This window comes from Protopterus annectens, chromosome 2.part1 (assembly GCF_019279795.1).
Source record: "Protopterus annectens isolate FY-2018-M chromosome 2.part1, PAN1.0, whole genome shotgun sequence".
In the NCBI taxonomy this organism is placed as follows: Eukaryota; Metazoa; Chordata; order Ceratodontiformes; family Protopteridae; genus Protopterus; species Protopterus annectens.
This window is the reverse complement of record NC_056729.1, coordinates 1,036,333,925-1,036,358,192: the sequence shown is the minus strand read 5'-3', so window position 1 is coordinate 1,036,358,192 and position 24,268 is coordinate 1,036,333,925. Positions and strand designations below refer to the sequence as shown.

Here is a 24,268-nt window from a genome sequence, read left to right as displayed (position 1 = left end):
GACAAGGAGAAAGACTTGATTATGGGCAGCCGCAGTGGTGCAACGGTTAGCATTGTCACCTCACACCAAGAGGATGTTCTTCATGTTTCACTGTTGCAGTCATTACATTTGGGTTATCTTCTTGCAGGCAGCCCATAGTCGGCCTGATTATCAAAGTCTTGGGTCCTGTGTCGGTTGCTGTCTCATCTTCCATGACATCAGGTAGTCAGGGGTATAAAGCATGCAGCCAACACCATTACATCAGTCTTTCTTGCCGTGCAGTGCCCGAAGCAAAAGCAGTTCATAAGTGCCAGTCATCCAACTCCTGAAATTTTCGTTTTCGAGTTTCAGATCCGAAGTCTTCAATAAAGCTAAGTACCCCATTGGGGAAACGTTTTCTTGCTCTAAACCGATGTTAGTAAAAGTTAACAACTGTATTTCTTGTGGAAAGCAAATACCTCATAAAGATTTTCATTTGTACTGAATATCTTGCTTAGGCCCAGACCAACGTCCCTCTCTGTCAGCTTTGTGCCTTATTCAAACCTTGAACTATTTGTCGTCGGTTCATTTTTGCATCTAAATATTTTGGTACTCAGTTCAATTATCCAGAAATGGCTTTGGTAAGCCACCCGACTACTGACATTCTGAAAAAAACGCAAAGATAAAGACAGAGACAGGCCGCATAGGTCCAAAGCTACCGACGATGCTTCCGTTAAGCTAGTTGCCAGTTCGCCGGTACTCAGTGAGGCACTTTCGCAGCCACTGATACCCGCTACTTCAGATTCACAGGCCTCTACTGAGACCCATTCGAAGTCTGGTATGCCAGAGATGCTTCTTCGACTGTGGAATCTGCAGATGTCTCTAGCTTGGATGGGTCCGGAGCCGCTGTGCAGGCACCGGCTTCTGAGGGTGTATTCAGGCCTACTGACTTGCATATTAAACCGATGCCATCTTCTTCTTCAAGGCCTAAATCTCAATCCACGACTAGAAAACCGACGCCCAGACCACATGGTCAGGCCCCTATAAACAAATGATAAGAATGACTGAAGACCTTATTACTCTAATCAGGGGAAGCCACCCTTCTCCCTCTAAAAGACCTAGAACTGATTTTCCTTCTGATTCTTCTGATCAGGATTCTGAAATTTCTGTTTTTTCTGATGACCAAAAGAGTTGCCCTTATCCATCTATGAGGATTCTGATACAGAGGACTCCATTCCCTCTGCCTCCCCTCCAGAGGATTTCTCTTTTGGTGAAACTTTGCATACTCTTAGGGAGCATTTCCACTGGGAAAGCCAGGATTACTCTGACTCCAAAAAGAGGCTTAGAGAATTATTGCTCCTACCTCAACACAGGCCTTTAGCTATCCCTCCTGTACTGGACATTGTAGGTGATGCCTTCTTGGAATCTAGACTGGCCCCTGACACTTTTCCCCCGGCTCCCAGAAAACCTGACAGGTATTACAGGGTACCTGACTCTCACAAGTTCCTCTTTAAGAATCCTACTGCGGATCCTGAGACCATTTCACAGGGACCCAAAGATATTAAGGCTACTACTGCTAAAAACCCTACCCCTCTGATAGAGATTCCAGGGCCCTGGACAGATGGGGTAAGAAGGTTTACACTTCTGCAACTTTGGCCATTAGGGCCTTAAACTGCCAGTTTCATATGTTAAAGTATCAGCAGCATATTACTGGATTGCTTAAACAGAAAATGATGTTGATTCCTGACTGTGCTGAAAATAAAGAGTTACAGGATTTAATGCATTCTGCTGAACAAGTTGGAAAACATACTTTGCAATGTGGTTTTGATTCATTAGAGGCATCTTGCAGGGCTGCTGTCACTGGGTCTGTGCTTAGAAGGCATGACTGGCTTAAGGAGCAAACTTAGCCAGATCATGTTAAAGCTAAATTACTGGATGCTCCCTTAAACCAAGACCGCCTGTTTGGCAACCAAGCAGAAGAAGTACTTAAAAAGATGGAGGAAAGAGCTAAATCTACCATCATCTTCTTTCAGCTGTTCCCGTTAGGGGTCGCCACAGTGGATCAACTGTTTCCATTTCTTCCTGTCCTCTGCATCTTGCTCTGTCACACCAACCACCTGCATGTCTTCTCTCACCACATCCATAAACCTTATCTTAGGCCTTCCTCTTTTCCTGTTACCTGGTAGCTTCATCCTTAGCATCTTTTTCCCAATATACTCAGCATCCCTCCTCAGCACATGTCCAAACCAACGTAATCTTGCCTCTCTGGCTTTGTCTCCAAACCTTCCAACCTGGGCTGACCCTCTAATATACTTATTCCTAATCCTGTGCACCCTCATCACACCCAGTGCAAATCTTAACATCTTTAACTCTGCCACATCCAGTTCAAACTTCTGCCTTTTTGTTAATGCCACTGTCTCCAACTCATGTAACATAGCTGGTCTCACTACCCTCTTGTAGACCTTCCCTTTCACTCTTACAGGTACTCGTCTGTCACAAATCACTTCTGACACTCTTCTCCACCCACTCCATCCTGCCTGTACTCTCTTCTTCACCTCTCTTCCACACTCACCGTTACTCTGAACTATTGACCCCAAGTATTTAAACTCATCCACCTTCGCCACCTCTACTCCTTGCATCCTCACCATTCTTCTATCCTCCCCCTCATTCACACACATATATTCTGTCTTAGTCCTGCTGACCTTCATTCCTCTTCTCTCTAAAGCATATCTCCATCTCTCCAGGGTCTCCTCCACCTGTTCCCTACTCTCACTACAGATCACAATGTCATCTACAAACATCATAGTCCATGGGGACTCCTGTCTGATCTCGTCTGTCAACCTGTCCATCACCATTGTAAATAAGAAAGGGCTCAGAGCTGATCCTTGATGTAACCCCACCTCCACCTTAAACGCATCCGTCACTCCCACTGCGGACCTCACTGCTGTCACACTACCCTTGTACATATCCTGTACCACTCTTACATACTTCCCTGACACTCCTGACCTCCTCATACAATACCACAACTCCTCTCTAGGCACCCTGTAATATGCTTTCTATAAGTCTACAAAAACACAATGCAACTCCTTCTGACATTCTCTGTACTTCTCCATTAACACTCTCAGAGCAAACATCGCATCTGTAGTGCTCTTTCCCGGCATGAAACCATACTGCTGTTCACTAATCATCACGTCCTTTCTTAACCTAGCTTCCACTACTCTTTCCCATAACTTCATGCTGTGACTGATCAATTTAATTTGTCTGTAGTTACTACAGCTCTGCACATCACCCTTATTCTTTCTTAAAAATTGGTACCAAAACACTTTTTCTCCATTCCTCAGGCATCCTCTCACTTTCTAAGATTTCATTAAACAATCTGGTTAAAATCTCCACTGCCATTTCACCTAAACACCTCCATGCTTCCACAGGTATGTCATCTGGGCCAACAGCCTTTCCATTCTTCATAGCTAACCTTACTTCCTCTTTGCTAATCCATTGTACTTCATGATTCACTATCCCTACATCATCCAACCTTCTCTCCCTCATTCTCTTCATTCATCAACCCCTCAAAGTACTCTTTCCATCTCCTCAACACACTCTCCTCACTTGTGAGTATGTTTCCCTCATTATCCTTTATCACCTTTACCTGCTGCACATCTTTCCTAGCTCGGTCCCTCTGTCTAGCCAATCGATACAGGTCCTTTTCTCCCTCCTTAGAGTCCAACCTTTCATACAACTCTTCATATGCCTTATCCTTAACGTTCACCACCTGTCTCTTTGCCATGCACCTCATCTCCTTATACTCCTGTCTACTTTCTTCATCTCTCTGACAATCCCACTTCTTCTTTGCCAGCCTCTTTGCCTGTATACTCTTCTGTACTTCCTCATTCCACCACCATGTCTCCTTGTCATCCTTCCTCTGTCCCGATGTGATGCCAAGCACCTTTCTAGCCATCTCCCTTACTAACTCTGCTGTAGTTACCCAGCTATTTGGTAACTCTTCACTGCCACCCAGTGCCTGCCTTAACTCATCCCTGAACTCCACGTCACAATTACCCTTTTTCAGTTTCCACCATTTGATCCTTGGTGCTGCCCTCACACTCCTCCTCCTCTTCTTGATCACCAACGTCATCCTACAAACCACCATTCTATGCTGCCTAACTACACTTTCTCCTGTCACCACTTTACAGTCTCCAATCTCCTTCAAACTGGCCCTCCTACATAAGATATAATCCACCTGTGTGCATCTTCCTCCACTCTTGTATGTCATCCTATGCTCCTCCCTCTTGTTAAAATACGTATTCACCAAAGCCATGTCTATCCTTTTCACAAAATCCAGTACCATCTGACCTTCTGCATTCCTTTGTTTAACACTATACCTACCCATCACTTCCTCATCCCCTCTGTTCCCTTCACCAACATGCCCATTGAAATCTGCTCCAATCACCACTCTCTCATACTTGGGTACAGTCATCACCACTTCATCCAATTCACTCCAAAATTTTTCTTTCTCATCCACTGCACACCCAACTTGTGGAGCATATGCACTAACAACATTCATCATTACACCATCAATTTCCAGCTTCATAAACATCACTCTATCTGACACTCTTTTCACCTCCAAAACACTCTTCGCATACTGTTCCTTCAGAATAACTCCTACGCCATTTCTCCTCCCATCCACACCATGATAAAACAATTTGAACCCATCTCTGATACACCTAGCCTTACTCCCCTTCCATATGGTCTCTTCCACACACAATATACCAACCTTCCTTCTGTCCATCATATCAGCTAGCTCTCTCCCTATACCAGTCATACTGCCAACATTCAAAGTTCCGACCCTCATTGCCACAGTCCTAGCCTTTCTCCTCTCTTCCTGCCTTCAGCCATGCCTTCCGCCTCTTCTCCTCCTTCAGCCAACAGTAGCCCAATTTCTGCCAGCACCCTGTTGGCTAACAGTACTGGTGTGCAAACTGTTAAAGAATTCCTGCAAGTACAGCCTCCCAGATTTAGTAGGCACTGGCCTTCTAAGAATTGGTCCTTTCCTGCCCCTTCCAGGCCTTCTCAGTCCAAATCCAGAACCAGCAGACCACCCAGGCCTCAGTCTCAAGGTACTCACAGGCCTAAGCAGTGGGGGGCTCCCACTTCCAAAGCTGGAAGTAGTAAGACACCCTCCTATGGTAAACTGTCACAATGACTTAACTTTAAACCTTCCAAGCCCTGCTCAACTGACTGTTCCTTTAGGGGGAAAGATCGCCCTGCATGCAAAAAACTGGGAGCTCATTACCCAAGACAAATGGGTTTTAAATATAGTTTCCCAAGGGTACAGATTCCCCTTCCACTCCTTACCAACCCCAAACGGTTGGCCAGACCTACCCCCAAATCAGTGGGCAGAGGCTCAAAAGCAGGTTCTCTCTCTTCTAAGCATCAAGGCTATTCAACCTGTCCCAGAAGAAGAATGGGGGCAAGGTTTTTACTCAAGTCTTTTCCTGGTACCCAGAAAGGACAATTCCTGGTGTCCTATCCTGGACCTGTCTATCCTAAATACTTTTTGGTAATCCCAAAATTCAAAATGCTAACTCGTCATCAGCTGCTTCCCATGCTAGGCAAAAATGCCTGGTTGGCAACAATGGATTTAAAAGAAGCCTACCTGCACATCCCAATCAGGGAAGCTTGCAGAAGATACCTACACTTCAGAGCAGGCTACATGCACTATCAGTTCTCTGCATTGCCCTTTGGCTTATCTGCTGCACCCAGGGTATTCACAAAGTGCCTAGCTCCAGTCATTGCATTTTGCAGGCAAAGAAATATTCAAATATACCCATACCTGGACGATTGTTTAATTCAGGCAGAAAGCCAGGACATACTATTAAATCATCTGGCATTTGTAAAGAAATTACTAACTTCTCTGGGGTACACCATAAATGAAAAGAAATCACATCTAGTACCCTGCCAACAAATTGTATTCCTGGAAGCAAGCTTGAATACAACTTCCCAGATGGCCTAACTCACGCCAGAGAAACAAGTTTATTTGACAGCCTACTTCAAACTAATGGCCACAAAGACCCAGCTATCTGCAAGGAAAATACTGCAAGCCCTGGGGTTCATGGCATCTTACATTCTACTAATTCCATATGCAAGATTGCATATGAGGAAACTACAATGGTATCTAAAAAGCCTATGGTGTCAACAGTCTCAGGACCTAGAATCAATGATTCCTATCATTCCTTTGTTGGGCAGAGGCCTGCCACCACAACAAGGGACTGCCATTCACTCTACCCCCTGCCGCCCAAACCCTAACAACAGATGCATCAGACTATACTTGGCAGGACAGTGCATTCAGGACAAATGGAACCCGAGTCAAATGCACCTGCATATCAATCAAAAAGAAATGTTAGCTGTACAGAATGCTCTGTCAGCCTTCAAGGACCACATTCTTCTAGGACAATTATTGATAAAGACGGACAACACCACTATTGTGTGGTACATAAACAAGCAAGGGGGAACCCACTCATACCCTCTCTGCAGACTAGCCATGGCTCTGCGGAACACAGCCTTGAGCTACCAAGTGCACCTACAAGCTCAATTCCTGCCAGGCAAGCTAAATACACTGGCAGACGATCTAAGCAGAAATCTCATGGACCCACAGGAGTGGAAACCAGAACCAAAGATATTCAACATTTTGAGAAACAAATGGGGGAGCCCAGAGATAGACCTGTTTGCCTCCCCTCAGAACTACCAATTGGACAAATTCTGCACAAGGACTCCCCACAGATAAGCTTGGAAAATGGATGCCCTATCCTTCACCTGGAAAACCTATCAGTTTATGCCTTTCCCTCTCTGCCTCTCCTCTCCAAAGTGCTACTAAAGATCAAACAAGACAAACCAAGGACAATACTTATTGCACCAGAGTGGCCACACCAACACTAGTACCCCCTCTTGCGCAGTTTGTCACTGCTGGAACCATGGCACCTGCCTCAGATCCCTTCCCTGCTGTTCCAGCAGGAGAACAAGATTCTGCACCCACAGCTTCAAACCCTGAACCTTGCAGCCTGGCTAATTATCTGATCTCTCCGTTACCATCCCTCAGTAAGCAAGTGATGGATGTCATTCTGGAGGCAAGGAGGCCTAGTACTAGAAAATCCTATGCTGAAAAATGGAAAAGATTCTGTTCCTGTAGCCAAACTCAGGGGATGGGCACAACAGTGCCCAATTTATCGCACATTCTTCAATACTTAACTGAGATGCTTCACAAGAGCCTTTCCTTTTCTTCCATCAAAATTCATGCCTCAGCCATTTCAGCACATTATAATACAGAGCCACCCCTTTTCTCTTGTCCACTGCTGAAGCAATTCCTCAGAGGGGCCAAAAACTTAAGACCACCCAGGAGAGCCCCTACTCCAGCCTGGGACCTTAACTTTGTATTGGAAAAGCTCACTTTACCTCCCTTTGAGCCAGCTGCAAATGCAGAGTTGAAATTCCTTTCTTGGAAAACAGCCTTCCTTCTAGCCATCACTTTAGCAAGAAGGGTGTCTGAATTACAAGCTCTCATGGCAGTGGAGTCTTTCATCATCTTTCATGCGGACATGGTGTCCCTCAGGACAAATCCTTCCTTTATGCCCAAGATGGTATCCAGTGTGGCCCTTAATCAGTCCATTCATTTGCCAACCTTCCTTTCTAATCCACTGAACAAAGGGGAAAGAATACTGCACTCCTTGGATGTGCACAGACAACTTAGATTTTACTTGGACAGGACTAAGCCTGTCAGGAAATCTGAATAGCTGCTGGTTGCATTTCCTGCAGGGGCAGAGGGGATGGCCATTTCAAAGCAAATCATGTGTAAGGGAATAGGCCATTGCATTCATTTCTGTTATAAGCACCATGGAAAACCTACCCCACAGGGGATAAGACCTCATTCCACCAGGGCTGCATCCACCTCTACAGCTTTTCTCAGAGATGTCCCTACCAGGGACATCCTAGAAGCTGCTACTTGGAATTCTGTACATACCTTCACCAAACATTACCACTTGCCATTTTTTTCTAAATCCAGAGCTGGCTTTGCCACTGCAGTCTTCCAGGGCCTTATAGCTGGTCCTAATGCTGTCTAATTGCCTCCTCCCTTCCTTAGCTTTGGGAATCTACCCAAATGTAATGACTGCAACAGTGAAACACGAAGAACATAGCACAGTTGTGTATACTTACCATAAATGTAGATGTTCGAATGTATTCACTGTTGCAGTCCTGGTTACTCTCCCTCCAGCCCCCTGACTTTTATTGACTATACCTCTATTCTTGTTTACTATGCTTAAAGCTTTCTGGTGTATTTGCTTTTGTTGGAGGTTTAACCTTGTATATAATTGCTTCCCATTATGGTGGCACCTGACATCTGGGGCAAGAAAAACTGATGTAATCACTTTGGCTGCATGCTTTATACCCCTGACTAACTGACGTCATGGAAGATGAGACAGCAACCGACGCAGGACCCAAGACTTTGATAATCAGGCCGACTGTGGGCTACCTGCAGGCAAATAACCCAAATGTAATGACTGCAAGTGAATACACTCTAACATCTACATTTATGGTAAGTGTACACAACTGTACTTTCTCTGGTTCAATCCTCAGCTGGGGTGCCTTCTGTGTGGAGTCTGCATGTCCTCCTTGTGGTCGCGTGGGTTTCCTCCGGGTGCTCCAGTTTCCTCCCACATCCCAAAGACATGCTGTAGGTGGACTGGACACTCCAAATTGGCCCTATGCATGAGTGTGTGTGTGTGTGTGTGTGTGTGTGTGTGTGTGTGTGTGTGTGTGTGTGTGTGTGTGTGTGTGTGTGTGTGTGTGTGTATATACCTTCTGTGGAAGGTTGGGCACCAGGTTGGCAACTCGAGATCTCCACTGCCAGTCATGAGCGGACAGATGATCCGCTGTGGCGACCCCTAACCGGGAAAAGCCAAAAGAAGAAAGACTTGCTTATCATTAGATTGAGAATGTTGTGGAAGGAGACGAGGGAGAAAATAAATAGTAAGTGTTAACTGAAGAGATAGAAACACATACATTTGTAGTATGGTATCATTAAAGTGAGTGCTTCTTTTGATATTGGATCATTAGTACCTACTAAGATATGGAGGTGTTAGTGAATTTATAGTGAGAAAGGCATAGTTACAGAGAGTAGGTGAACATGTACCTGTTTTGAGGGTTGTGGATGTACAGTTTCAGGTGTTAGATAGGTATCTTTTATATTGGACTTGAAATTGGAAAGGTTGCTAGTATGTTTAAGCAATGAGGGGATAGAGTTCCAAGAGTGGGCTATATAGTTGGAATAGAGAGATTCCAGAATTATGTTTTGCCTATCTTAGCACATTCTAAACAAACAAAAAAAAATCTCTTCAAATTTTGAGTTTGATTCAGGATTCTTGTTGCATTTTCCTGTAAGATAACAACTAGAGAAATGGGATTTACTTGGAATTGCAAGAAATTGTAAGTTTTTACTTTGGTAGGTATTGTAACAGGCTTAAAACATATTCATTGTTTCTGTATAGGTACCAAGTGCTTTATAACTACAATCCTCGTAATGAAGATGAATTAGAACTAAGAGAAGGAGACACAATTGATGTTATGGAAAAGTGTGACGATGGATGGTTTGTTGGTAAGTGCCAGTATAGATTATTCTACAGTTGTTTACTGACTATTGATAGAGCATCAGATCCGTGGATGTCTGTGTGTGTGTGTGGGGGGGGGGGACTTGATTCCCCAGGGGTAAAAACAATGTGTGTTTGTATTGTATTTGTATTGTTCTCATCTATGCATTTTTTTTCTTTTTTTAACACTGACCTGGGACCTCCAATCTGATTGTAGTTCTCAGGTGGCAGATAGTAGCCAAACAGCAGAGGAGAATTGTTGAGAAGCAGTACATAAAGCACTTGAGTGGTAGAAGGCAGTATTGTGTCTAACAAAGCAAGCCTGAGTAAAACTACAGTATTGTCTTTATACTAAAAAGTTATAGTTAGCTGACTTAGTCTGTAACATAGGCAGGCAGAAAGTCAACTGGTTGAGTTAAGTTTGTTCAGTTAATTTAAAAAGGCCAACCTTATGTATGAGAAGGACTACTGCTACTGTGTTTAACCCATGTAACTTCAGGCAAGAAGACTCAGGGTTCAAGTCCCATTTATGAAGTTTAATACAGTTTGTCAAATCAAATCCCTTTGTTCAGTTTACAGTGTGGACTGCTTATATCAGATAATGTACTTATTAGTGCCTTGCTTGCTGCTCAGTTAAAATGGCATGTCTGAGTCTGAGCCTGACAGACTGAGAAGAGAGTATTTCAAGAAGATTTCTTCAAGATCCTTGTTCCCAAAATTTAGAAAGAACTGAAAGGCATATGTGGTACAGGTCACTTTGTATAAGCGATTAATGGACAAGGCAATGTCATATGTAGTTAGTGGCCACCAAAGACAGAGCAGGAGTCCTGCAAGTATACATTTATTGCAAGAGCCAACTGATAGTGATACATATTAATAAGTACACTCATAGGTTCATAGGTTTATAGGACAATACTAGGCTATTGGCCTGGAGGCCCTAATAAGCCTAGCCAAGAATTTCCCCAGTGTTCCCACAAAGTCAGCACCTGTTTTCTCTCACAGTATCTGAGAATCATCATTTATGGTTTGGTCCATGTTTGGCTTAGGTGGCACTGTGCTGACAGAGCTTTTGTTGAGGGAGGGCACACTGGATCAATAAGACATTGAACATGGAAGGGGACACTGAAGTGCTAACCTACTTTGGTGTCAAATAATAAGACAAGGATTATGAACACAAAATAAGTGTTTTAACTTTTTATTCTGTGAAGCTGGGTTGGAGTGATTCTGGAGTAATAGAACAAAGTGTACCATAGGATTGGGACTCATTCTAGAACTTTGTGATGTATCTCTGCACGTCATTTAACATTGTCTATGACAAGTAGAATGTATTGTGGAGAGGAAGCAGAGGTATGCATTAGCCAAGTTGTATTAAAATAGAACTGTCACCCTGCAGAGAGATGAATTAAATGGAAATGTACTGGGCACTTTCTTTATATCCATTGGCCTCTGATACTCGTAGCACATCTCATTTGATTGTCTAACTCCAGCATTCAAGGTGCTATAGAAGAAGATGTCTGTTTGGAATAATTGCATATATGCTAATTATACATGCTATTGCCAGAAAAATAAAGTGCAGCAACATTTAATTTAAATTGCATGTTTTCTGTATAGAACCCTGGTACAAAACAAAATATTCTGAAAACATATGCACAGTTTATTTACAACCCTTGTGTTACTGCAGTCCTTTTATTTTAATATGGGCTTTATCTGTTATTTTCAGCTGATAAATGCCTCTTTCCTGTATATTTATATAAACTCATGTATTTGTTAGTTAACCAGATAAGTGAACTGATCTTGCACCTATTTTCAGTCATAAAAAGAGTGAGGAACAAACGGTATACATTAACTACACTGAAAAAAAATAGATTACACTTAAACTTGCATGTTTACAGGTGGCCAAAATAAAAGAATAGCACAGCAGGCTGCAGCAAGTAACAAAATCAGAGTAAAATGTGAAGTAAAGTATGAATCTTAAATGATCTGATGTTATCACGTTCATTCATTCATTAACTGTTGGGCTCGCATCCAATCCTCAGATCCTACTCAGCCGCTTCTTCCAGATCATAGATCACTTGAAATCTCAAGCTCCTCCCTTTACCTATAATGCCCTAGTCACCTTACATAACTCAGGTCTCATTTGCCACCATTGTGTTTGGACATAGACTGCAAACTCTTGAGTGAACATTTAAATTTTTGTGAGTTTAGCTGTTCCTTTTATAACTCTTATAGTTATTATCCTTATAATTATTATACCTTTATCTTGTTCCTCCCTTTAACCTTTTTTATAAAAATTGTTGGTAATTTTTGTTTCTTCTCACTATCATTAAAAAAAAATTCCCTTATTGTTTTCATTCTTTATAGTATTTAAATAAAAATGTCTGATAAGCCTTCAGGATTTAAAAAAATGTGTGGCGTGCAGCCACAAAATACCTAATTCAGAGACACATTCCAAGTGTGTTTATTGTTTAGGACCAATTCATTTGGATTTGGACTGTGACATCTGCAAGGAATTCAACTCCCATGCTTTAAGTGATTATAAAAATAAACTAATACTTAGGGCTTGCTGCCTTCTAAACCTCCATCTACAATTTCCAGGGCTCAAACCCCTAAAAGGTTAGGAAAAAGAGATTCTCTTTCTAAGGGATCTCATAAGAGAACTCCTGACTGGACATCAGCTTCTTCTTCATCTCTGTCCTCAGAACCCCCCTTGAAACAAGCTAAATATTTAGATCTGAGTTCCTTGGATCTGAGGTCAAAATCCAACAAATCACCCCAGATCCAGTCTCCTCAATTACTGTCAGACCAAATTACCTTTTGGCTCCCATCACCTTTTTTGGAGCAGTCCCCTTGTCACCACTCAAGACCCTTCTCTGTGGCCTCATCTGTTCAGTCTTCCAGGAGCTTATCCAAAGCAGATGTGGACAGGATGATGAGGAAGTTCCTCAGGATGCAGATACAAATGGAAGTTCTTCTGGCTTCTACTCTGTCGGGTCAGGAGGCCCTCATTAGTACTACACCTCTGATAGTAGCTCCTTCTCTGATCCTACCTTTGGTTTCGGAGCCATCAGATTCGAAAGCCCTGTAGTCGTTTGCCTCGGATCTGAAGATGTTGGTATTTTTTGACTCCAGTGGTGTCTCTGAGCTGTCTGGCCCCAAGTACTTTGGAGCTATAAAATCAGCACTGGCTCCAGGGTGCAAGATTCAACTCTGAAGTTGTCAGAGCCATCTCTGCCCTTCAGAGCTGTGGCGTTAGACAGTTCTGCTCTGACTCCCTTCACCAGTAGTTTGCCTGCGGGGCAGCGGAAGCTGATGGTCCACAAGCCTGCCTTGTCGAATCCATCAGTTTCTGTTTCTCTCAGGTGTTCTGCCTTTGAGATAGTAGAGAGATCCTTCTCTCTTCCTAGAGTTCAGACTTCTCTACCCTCCCTGGCTACAAAACTCCACTCCCATTCAATTTTGCATCCAGATCCTCAGTCATCCTTTCCATTGGGACAGCCAGCCCAAACCAGTCTCTAGTCCACCAGCAGGGTATCGTTATCTCTTCAGATACCTCCCTAGAGCACCCCACCGAGAAGATTCCCTGGAAGAGGAAGTGCAAAAGGAGGCACTTAGACTGTCTACACCACTTGATGATGTCTCCTTTGGAGATATTTTAGAACTCCTAAAACAAAGGGGTGGTTGGTCCCCTAATAACCCTTCCTAAGAGGAGTTGGTATTCCGGGAGGCCTCCATAGCTGGCCTGTCTACCTCCTAGGTGACTCTGTCCACCGATGTGCTCATAAATTTAGTTTCTCTCTCTCGACAGGCATGGAAGGAACCAGACACAACTGAGCCAGTCGTTAAGAGACCAGACAGGATCCTGGTATCACACACTAGAGTAAAGGATTCCCCTTTGATGCCATGGACATAGTGGTGGCCACTAAAAAGTAACTAGCAGAACAAAGTTCCTCTGTCCACCCACCCCCCAACAGGGAGTCTAGGGTGCTGGACAGGTTTAAGAAGCGAGTCAGTGCTTCAGTGACCTTCGCCCTTAGGTTGCTGAATTATTTGGTACACTTTATGAGACCCTCAGGTTGCTGAATTATTTGGTACATTTTATGAGACTCCAGAGGGATTTGATCAAAGAACTTTCCAAATCCCTCTCTGGGACCATATCCTCCAAGGTAGAGAGTACTATTTCCTTGCATTTGGCTACCCTTCAGTCTATTTCAAACTCATCCATGAGGCTTAGCTTCCACGTAGCTGAATGTACCTCACGGGTGAAGGGTGAAGGGCATTTCCATCAGAAGACATGCCTAGATGCACTTATGTGATTTTGTGGAACCCTTCAAATCTTCTTTCATCAGTGCTTCCTTTGACAGAATTTCCTTATTTGGCCCCAAAGTTAAAGACACGGTCTCTAGGTGTAAGCAGGAAGGGAAAACCCTGACTGCTTTTGGCATATCTTTTTTGACACCTGAATGGACCTGTTCTAGGAACCAATGAGGCAGATGAAAAATGTAGTTAAAAAAATCCCAGGGTCCCTTGCAAGATCCTTGTGGAGACAATTCCCCCCAGGGGCAGTGGGGGGGAACTCAAATGAAAGACTCTGTCCTCGTGGCAGAGGTGGTCCATATAACCAGGGATATTTTCTCTGACAGATCCAATTAGTGCTCCTGAAAAGAAGCCTGACTGTCCATCTCTGGAGGCAGTTAGGGGTCATTTTTCCCTGCACTAGAGACCCTGCCTAGAAATTATAAAAGATACATGGGTGCAGAGGATAATATCCAGAGATTATGCAATACCATTGTTCCATTCACTCCTTCTAGTATTAAAGAAAATCCCCAGTGTTACACCCACTCAGAGGGAAGCACCAGTACTAGAAATAAACAAGCTGCTAGAATAAAGAAGTCATCCAAGAGGTCCCCAGACCATATAGAAGCAGGAATTTATTCAGGATTCTTTGTAGTGCCAAAAAAGACATGGGAGTGGAGACCAGTCTTGGATTTCAGCAAAATAAATCAGTTGGTTCAGTATACAAAGTTCTGGATAGTCACAGTTCAGTCCATTCTGCTGTTTCTGCACAAGGATGACTGGATGTACTTGATAAATCTTCAGGGTGTATACTATCACATAAAAATGAACAAACAATCCAGAAGATATCTATGCTTCTGGGTTGGAGCCATTCATTACCAATTCAGAGCACTGCCCTTTGGTCTCACCACAGCCTGCAGGATGTTTAACAAGTGCATGGCAGTAGTTGCAGCTCACTTGAGACTGGGGATTTCAAGTGTTTCCATATCTGGATGACTGGCTCCCGAGCAGTCTGACCATGCATCAAGTAATTCAAGCATGGGACTACTTACTCCACTGTGATCTCGTCTGGAGAGTTCTATCAATTACAACAAATCTCTGGAATTCATCAGTGCTCTGTTCAGTACGGCCAATCAGATAGCTTCCCTACTTCTGTCCTGAATTCAAACAATCCAGTTCCAGGTCAAAAAGATCTTTCAGAGTTCTCTTTCAGGCCATCTAATACTCCAAGCATTGGTATCAATGTCAGCGGCAATTACTCTGATACCACTGACAAGGTACATTACGAGAATCCTTCAGTGCACACTCACAACTCAATGGTCTCTTCTCCAACAACCATTAACAAGTCAAGTCAAAATAACACAAACATGCAAAAATGATCTTCTATGGTGGATCCATTCCAGTGAAATACAAGAAAGCTGTCCCTTCATTCTCCCTCAACCCAGGGTTATAGTGACCATAAACGCCTCTCAGATCAGGTGAGGGGCATCTCTTGGGAAGGACAGCCCAAGGCACATGGTCCCAAAAGGAGGCCTACATGCATATCAATGTCCTAGAGATGAGATCGTCCTCCTAGCATTGCAGCCCTTCCAAGACACTCTCTTCACCAGGACTATTATGTTTCAGATGGACAATATTTCATTGGTCTGGTATATCAACAAACAAGGGGGACTAGATCTTACCCTCTATATTGAGAAGCTACAGGAGTATGGTAATGGATAATATCATCCATTCACTTTCTGACAGCAATGCACATCCTGGGGAAGTCCAACAACATTGCAGACAAGTTAAACAGGCTTATTCTAATGCCTCATGAGTGGTCACTCAACATGAAGGTGACTGTGAAAATCTTCCATTGATGGGTCCAACCATGCTACGATCTTTTTGTATCTTCCCTCAACAACAAGTGCAGCAGGTTCTTTGCCCTGATTCCCCCCATGGGGAAGCCTTCAAGAGATGCTGTACTTCACACTTGGCCCTCTGGTCTCCTTTATGCTTACTCCCCATTACCCCTCATTCTCAAATTTCTCCAGAAAGCATCTCAGTTGAAGAGCATAGTTATTGTCATTGTCTTTACTGGCCTGATCAGAACTAGTTTCCATTCCTATGGCCTCATCCTCTACATCTGCCCAGGATTCTGGATCCAACTCCAAACCCACTGTCTCACCCAACAGACATTACTCATCTAGATATTTCAGGCCTCAAGTTGACAGCATGGTTTCTCCAGATGCTCTTCGTGTTTCACTGTTGCAGTCCTGACTGTTGGGATTTCCTGCCACGAAAGACCTTGGCCAGTCTGACTACCAGATAAAACTCTTTTCACCTCCCAGGCTGACGGACACCCTAACTTACGTCAGTACGCTCAGGTATAAAGGGAGCCAGCCTGCATCATCACTTCAGTCTTTTCTTGCCACTGGAGCCTGAAGCAATGTACAAGTGTGTCAGTCATTCTGCACTTGAGAGAAGTCATCATCAGATAGATAAGTACCCCATTGTGGAACTCCTTTCTTGTTTTCAGGCCTCAAGTTTACCGCATGGTTTCTCCAGTTCCATTGATTGCTAGGCAGCCCAGGCTGTCCTCCCCTGTCCTTCACATTCTGTTATCATCCTGCAAAGCTTCCAGTAGAAAATTTTAGAAAAGTAAATTAAAAAGATTTGTTTTTTGAGCACATAAAACAAATTTAGATCCATTTTTAACATTCATTTCTAATGTTCTTAACTTTTTAGCTACAATTTTCAGTGAAGGAGCTAGCTGTTCAACAGTCAGAATGTAATTAGCAGCCATTTCTAACTTTCACATAGAGGTAAATAGCTCGACCTTAGCTTCCTCTAAGCTTTGCAAAGAGGAACATATTTACTTAGACCTCCTCTAAAGGATCCTCCTCCTCCTTTGGATTTAAATGTTGTTCTTCAGGCCTTAACCCAACTCCCCTTTGAACCATCAGCGAAGTCTGAACTAAGATTTTTGACCTGGAAGGCTATTTTCTTAATTGTTACTTCTGCCAGAAGAGTGTCTGAACTTCAGACTGTCTCTTCTAAACTTCATTTATTTTATCAGAAGTATAGAGTATCTCTATGGACCAATCCTTCCTTTCTACCTAAGGTGGTGTCAGTATCTATTATTAATCAGGTTATCAACTTTCCATTCTTCTTTCCAGATTTTGCATACAAAGGAGAATGTATGTTGCACCTGTTGGATGTTCACAGTTACATTTCTGCCTTCACAGAATCAAAGATTTTAGGAAATCTGAACAATTATTTGTTTCATTTTCTGAATCAAAATTAGGCAAACTGGTTTCCAAAGTGACTTTGGCCAAATGTTTGACTGATTGTATTACTATTTTTTTATATAAAAAAGTGGGTTTGCCTTTACCAAAATCACCAAAAGCACATTCCAATGGGTTTATGGCACCTTCTTCAGCCTTTTTGCCTAGAACTTCCTTGGATGATATTTGTGCAGCTACAACTTGGGCTAATCCTCATACATTTTTTGCTCATTACAGATTGGATCTGGCCTCTACATGGAAGAGCAGCAATGCTCAGGAATATCCTTCCTTAGTGTCCTCCCGGTATTTAGGTAGCTGGGGACTCTGTCCAAGCAGTTGAGGAATGAATGAAAATGACAACATAAGATAAAAAAGTTATGTGCTCACAATAACATTCCATCTGTATTGTCCATTTTCATTCTTCCTCAACTTCCCACCCACCACCCTCTCCCTTAATTTACTCCTAGAAAGATCAAAGGATACTGGAAGAACCTCTGTTCCTTGTCTGAGCCCCAGATTCCATTCTTTCTTTATTATCTACTGCTCTGTAGGTTTGTGTGCAGCAAACTAGATCTGAGGTATGTAAGGTGACTAGGGCATTATGGGTAAAGGGAGGAGCTTGAGAGTTCAAGTGATCTACAATCTGGAAGAAGTGGACTAGTCTGACCCAAATCCAGCAGTCGAGGAAAAATGAAAATGGACAACACAGATGGAACGTTATGGTGAGTACATAACTTCTTTCTTTTAACCTAGATGAGTCATTTTAAATATCTGTACCAAAAAATTGTAATTATTTGGGGACTTGTTATCACTAGTGTGATACATAATAATGTTTGTGAGCACAAAGTGAAGTATTCAGACTGAAATTATTAAATGTACTCAGAAGCTCCAGTTTAGCCCTCTAGCGAGTATTTAGATTAGGGCATAAAATTTCATCAGTAGCATTTAACGGGTTTCACTTTCAAGTCAGACATCATATAAGCAAAATATTATGTTATTCCTTAATCGACTTAAAAAATGCTTACAGTAACCACACAGACTTCACAGTTATATTATAACATCAGATGAGTGACAATACACAAACGTTTTTTAATAATAAATTGAAAGCTAGGTAGTGTACTGTTCCATACCTGCAAAACAGGTATGTGCATCTTTGACAGTTTAGATCTGACAGTAGTTTGACTTTGAAAGAGGCAGGGTTATGCACTTTTGCATCATGAATGTGTCACACTTGGCAGAACCATCATTTGATATGGGTCACTGTGGAATCTGCAAGGAATAGTCCTGCACCATTTGCTCCACTCTGATCACCTCTGTCAGGCTGATCTTTACCAAAATGAGTATCACTCTTTGAGGCCATCTCACTGAATCTTCCCATTGTGTTTCCTAAACCAGACTTAACCTTTCAAATATCCCTTTTTCTGCCTCCTTATTTTCCCATGTTTACTTTACTTTTCATTTTAAATTGAATCCTTTCAAATAACAAGTCCTTGTTCTACTCCACTCGCTTTTCTTAATTTTCCCAGTTGGTATTCATCCCATTGTCCTGTGTGTCTTAGACCTTCATCCATTTTTCCTTTTTTTATTCTCTGAATATCTTTTATTGTTCCCTTATTGCAGTTTAGTTGTACATTAGTTCATAATTGATAGCTGTCTTTGACCGCTAAATGTAAAGTACCATTTATCTCACTGCAATTGTACATGCTGACTTTCACCTCTCACTGGTCTATAGTTTGAAAGCGACTTCAACAGTTACAAAGGCTTGGTTCATAACCAGACCAGACCAGATACCTGTTTGGACTGTTAATGGAAACGGTTTGTGGTGTTTGATTTGTCTGCGTGCTGGATCATTTTAAAGTAACTGTCTGATGCTACACCACACTGTTTATGAACCATGGTAGCAAAAATACTTAAGGTTGTTAGATAGAGAGGCACTTCATTCTGTAATCATAATAGTTTACCCCGAGCACTGTTATAGAAGAAGAGCACCCTACACACTGCCAGCATGGGAGTTCTGCCCCATGCCTCCTGTCTGTAGATATAGGGAATAAATGTATTTCCCTATTCTCTAATTTAATGTACCCTTAAAGGTAATGTAGTCACAAATAGGGAATATGGAAAGGGATGCAGCCCCCCCTTGTAAAAATGGTTCTGTCATTGGTTTCAATGATAACAGAATGTGGGCCACTGTGTGTCTGTGTGTGTGTGTGTGTGTGTGTGTGTGTGTGTGTGTGTGTGTGTGTGTGTGTGTGTGTGTGTGTGTGTGTGTGTGTGTGTGTTTGTAGATGTATACATACATACACACACACACACACACACGCACATGCACATGCACGCACATGCACACATATGTATACATGGGTCTGGTTCATAAAACGGGCACTCATTATCTTAACAAAAAGTATCGACAAGCATTAATCCTTACAAGTCAAAATATCTAAATTCAGAACACTGACAATAAACAAAAAAACACCTGAATCCCACATAAGATTTTTAAGTGTTTGTTTTAGACAGGTAGCATCTCCAATAAATCAGCTAGAAACCTATAGGTATGACACCCCCTTAATCCCACATTACTAAGCACCTAGAACAATGGATTTGCACCTTCCAACCAACTCTGTAGCCAGCCTGGTTGAAATGGGCATGCTCAGACAAAGTAGCAATTGCCTTATGTTTTTGGACAATCTCTTGCTACTTAAACTAACAGACACAGTGAGAGATGTAGTTACACAATGTTATTGGAGGCAAAGCTCTCTCTCTCTCTCACAAATCCACAGCAAATAGCAAGTAGGGTATCACCACCACACACTGCGACATTAAACAAAGCACACACAGCTCAGACCAAACTTATACACCTACATATGCTGAGGGTCTTAAAAGTAATCTACTTAAACCACAAAGGTCTCCTAAATATAGTCTAAGAAACAAGTACCCTCTGCAACCGCACAGACACACATCGCAGGCAGCACCCACCATGAAACATACCTCTAAGTGTCACACTGACTCCATTCAAAAGCCATTAAGTAAAACCGCCACACAATCCAGTGTTCTTCTCATAGGTGACTTTATGGAAAGACACACCAGTGCACTACTCACTAGGATGTGTAGAGAGAGGGTCTGGATCATTTGCCTATCAGGTGCCAGGATTCACCATGTACTGCAAGCACGCAAGTCCTTGCAACTCAAGTACCCATATTACACAGTGATAGTACATATTGGTGTAAATGACTTGAGACATACCTGCATGGACTATATAAAGATATATGATGGTGTTCTTAGAATATGTGACTGAAGCTGGTATGAACCTAGCCTTGTGCAACATTCTACTATCACCAATAATTATGCCACAATACAAACAAAAGATTACTGATTTCAGCAATTGGCTTAGCTTCTGATATCATTCAAAGGGGTACTATATATATATATATATATATATATATATATATATATATATTAGGCTGGGAAGAGCTGGAAGACAGTTCCAGCTGCTCATCCATGCCAAGATGGCCTGCACCCCCCCCCCCCCAGACTTTTTTATATTAGCTAAATCTTTGTCCACTCCCATAGTGCCTTTTTAGCAATGTCAGTCTTCTAAAAATTTCAACATAACTAAACAGAATCTGGATAACATTAAGGTATTGCTGTTCAGTGCTAGCCTGAGGGCCACTGTCAATGTCGAGCAGCTCAGAGTTTGTATTTATGATGTCAGAATCATCTTTGGTAACAGTGTTGTCTTTGGCTTTAAGACCTGCTCATGTTGAGTTAATATCAATATTTTCTGTGCTGGGACCATCTCAACTCAAATGTCTATAACTGAGTTTGGAAATATTGGGAATGCAACCTTCAAGTTAATAGATTTCACCTTGGAGTTGACACACACTTCTCCTTTACATATTGACATTCCCAGTCTGGTGCCTTGTCCTCATTATCCTTATCCCATATCCCAGAAGGTCCGAAGAGTGAATTTCTGCCACAGAGGAAGAACAAAGGTATCAGATGGTGAGTCATCTTCCTTGTGCTTGGATGAGGCCACACAGAGTGCTCCAGAGTCCTTTACCTCAAATACTGATTTAGAGGTGTTGCCTTCCCCAGTATTCTACCCAACTAATCTCAGATTTAAGGATGCTTTTGAGTTATTGATGCAAAGAAGTCTATCCAGTCTTCCCTGAAGAGCAGCCCTGGCAAGAATCTTTCAGCTACACCCTGCCTACTTCTTAGTTGGTTGCCCTCTGGTGACCATATGGTGTTGTTGGTTGTGCAGATAATATTGAAAGAACAAAATGTAGTAGCATCTATGCCTAGGAAACCAGACTTCAAAGGACCATGAGTGTTGTAATAAGGCTCCTGTAGCTGATTCCATTGTCACTGCTGCTGTCTTAAAGAGTGATTGTTGGGTGAAAAATCATTTTGCTAAGTGCTTACATATGTGAGGTACTTTCTTTATTTAAGGCTCATTTCCATAGTGCTCAGCAAAGCTTGACATCCTACCCTGTGATTAAGATGTCTTTTCACTACATCCAGTGCCATCCAGGCAAAGATAAGTTTTTGTAATTGATTTTGTGCACGTGTTACTCGCTATTTAAATAATCTCTGCTGTTGTATTGCATTTTCAGATCATTTTAAGTACTTTTTTGAATAATTTTCTCTTCTCTCTGAGTGTTGTTCCATAAATTGATTACATTGTAATTACCTTGCAAAAGGGCAATCTAGCTAGCAAATAACTTGTTTTATTCTTGCATTGCACTTGAGTCCTCTTTATTGCTGTCTTTTCACATTAAGAGGACTAGGATCATCCATCCTGACGCAGAAGGTGTTTGCCTGATCTGTCTGAGTTGGGAAGAACTCCAAAAGGGCTCAAAGCGTAGCTGTTTATTGCCCAGAGGGCTCAGGAGTTAGATTTCAGTTTCTTTTTTACTGGTATAAATTTGGTGCATTATGCAATTTTGGAACTAAAGCTGTTACTCAGAGAGGCTAAAACAAAGACATTGTGCTTTGACAAGCTTGGAGCAATTAGCTTTCACTTTGAACAACACTGCTACTATATCTAAGCTATATTTAACCCTGTCTAGTGCCAAACCCTAGAGACCTCCCTAGTACAACCCTGCTTAACTCAGTCCTCAACCTATAATAGCCCACCGAAATACAGGTCCAAACAAATGGATATGAAATGTCCATATGTTTCCATTGCCAGCTTGGTAAATGTGGACATCTGGAGACAAAGCAATTTCCTCATGTTCACAGACATCCATTTAATCCTTAAAGAAACTAACACAATATGTGAGAGATGTTCATACACAATTTCCTTGGAGGCAAAACCCTCACTTACAAACAAGGTTGTCAAGAACACACACACACTCTGCATCCACCAGTGTTCACCTCACACGTAGACCATCTTATGCTGAGGCAACCAAAAACAGTATTTCCAAACCTCAAAGACCTCCTAAGCCTATTAATGGTGATGACTGTCAACAGCAATCTCTAAAGCACACATCAAATCAACATCAAACACCACACGTACAACTACACACAGTGGAGCCCCAAGAGCAAAGCCCACAATACAAGCAAACACTTTACCTAGGACTGTTGTCATAGGGGATTCCATTATAGATGCCCCACTCTCCAGACTGTACAAGGAGAGAATAATGGTTAGTTGTTTATCTGAAACCAGACCCTGCCAAGTTACATACGCACTCAATTCATTGCACCACAGGTACCAGTATGTGGTTGTAAATGACCTGAGACATACCTCATTGGACTGCATAACGAGAGACATTATTGATCTTTCTGAATATGTGCCTCAGACAGGTATATGCCTTGCACTGAGCAGCATTCTGCATTCACCAAGAATGATGCCACATTATGAACAATGGATGATTGACTTCAGCAACTGGCTTACTTTCTAGTATCATTCCAGGGGATTCAATATTTGCCAGCATGGGGGAACATGGTTAACAGACCATGTTGCTTTGCCAAGGATGGTCTGTACCTGTCCCCCCCATGCTTCTGAATATTGACTAAAACTCTATCCGACCCCCCCCCCCTTTTTGCAGTCTTTTTAGACAGTGCTAGATTGATAAACCTACTGACATAGCAAATAAAAACAAAGAAACCTAAAGGTATCACTGCTGAATGCTGTGAGCCTAAACTAGAAATTCCCACCCAACAAAATTTCTTCATGCTGGAGAATATAGATGTCTGTGTCATTAAAGAGGCATGGTTTAAAGCTACAGAAAGGACTCCGGCATTGCAGGGCTTCAGTGCCTTCCACACATTTAGACCATCAGATGAGCAGACAGGGATAAAAGGTGGCAGTGTCTTGATCTACATTAACAGCATGTATGTCTCCAGGTTGGTTAAACAGGATGATGCCCATGAGTTCAATCATATGCAAATCAATATAGACAAAGTCCCATATCAAATTATAGCAAGCTACAGCTCACCCTCTGTACCTCAAGAATCCCATAACTCGCACCTAGACCTACTGGACACAGTCACCATCCAATCAAATATCCTATTCATGGGAGATTTTAGCTACCCCTCTACAGACTATGAAGCATACACTGTCTCAGACTTGCAGGCACAACAATTCCTAAACTTTATTAGCACAAATTCCCTCTGCCAGAAAGTGCACATTCCAACCAGAGATCCAAACATACTGGAATTACTACTCAACAAAATGGGAGAGTGTTTCACCCCCTCAGCCCCGCCTCTCATATTCTCTGGTGTAGATGGACCACAAAGCTGTCGTCTTCAAGTTTAAAATCAACTTGCAAAACCTGTAACATTTCCAAACTATTCCTAAGCAAACTGCATCCTATTGTGTCAGTCTGCCAACATTTAGTGCCCTTCCAAACCCAGAGTTCACAGCAACCTATGAGGAATTGTTCATAGAAACCCTGTACACCAATGTAAATGGCAGGATAGAGACTGCTGTACCTACCAGAAGTAAGCCCAAAACAAACTCTAAAAACAAACCACACAGGTGTAATCCTAACCTTAATAGGGTGTAAAACAAAAAGAAAAAAGTTATGGTTAAAATCAGAAAGAATAACTCATAATGGCAAAAGCTCACCTATTAAACTAAACAGGAAACTAAGAGGACTAATTAGGTCCAAC

The 24,268-nt window shown here is 42.3% G+C and overlaps 1 protein-coding gene across 2 annotated transcripts in view; it reads left to right on the top strand.

Annotated features, from left to right (window-relative positions):
* Window positions 1-24,268, top strand: part of SORBS2 (sorbin and SH3 domain containing 2) — a 3,647,154-nt gene that overhangs the window by 3,356,736 nt on the left and 266,150 nt on the right. For both annotated transcript variants that reach the window (XM_044062620.1, XM_044062621.1), the window contains one exon: window positions 9,495-9,601. In XM_044062620.1, the coding sequence (XP_043918555.1) occupies window positions 9,495-9,601 (107 nt within the window). The remainder of the gene's footprint in view (window positions 1-9,494; window positions 9,602-24,268) is intronic.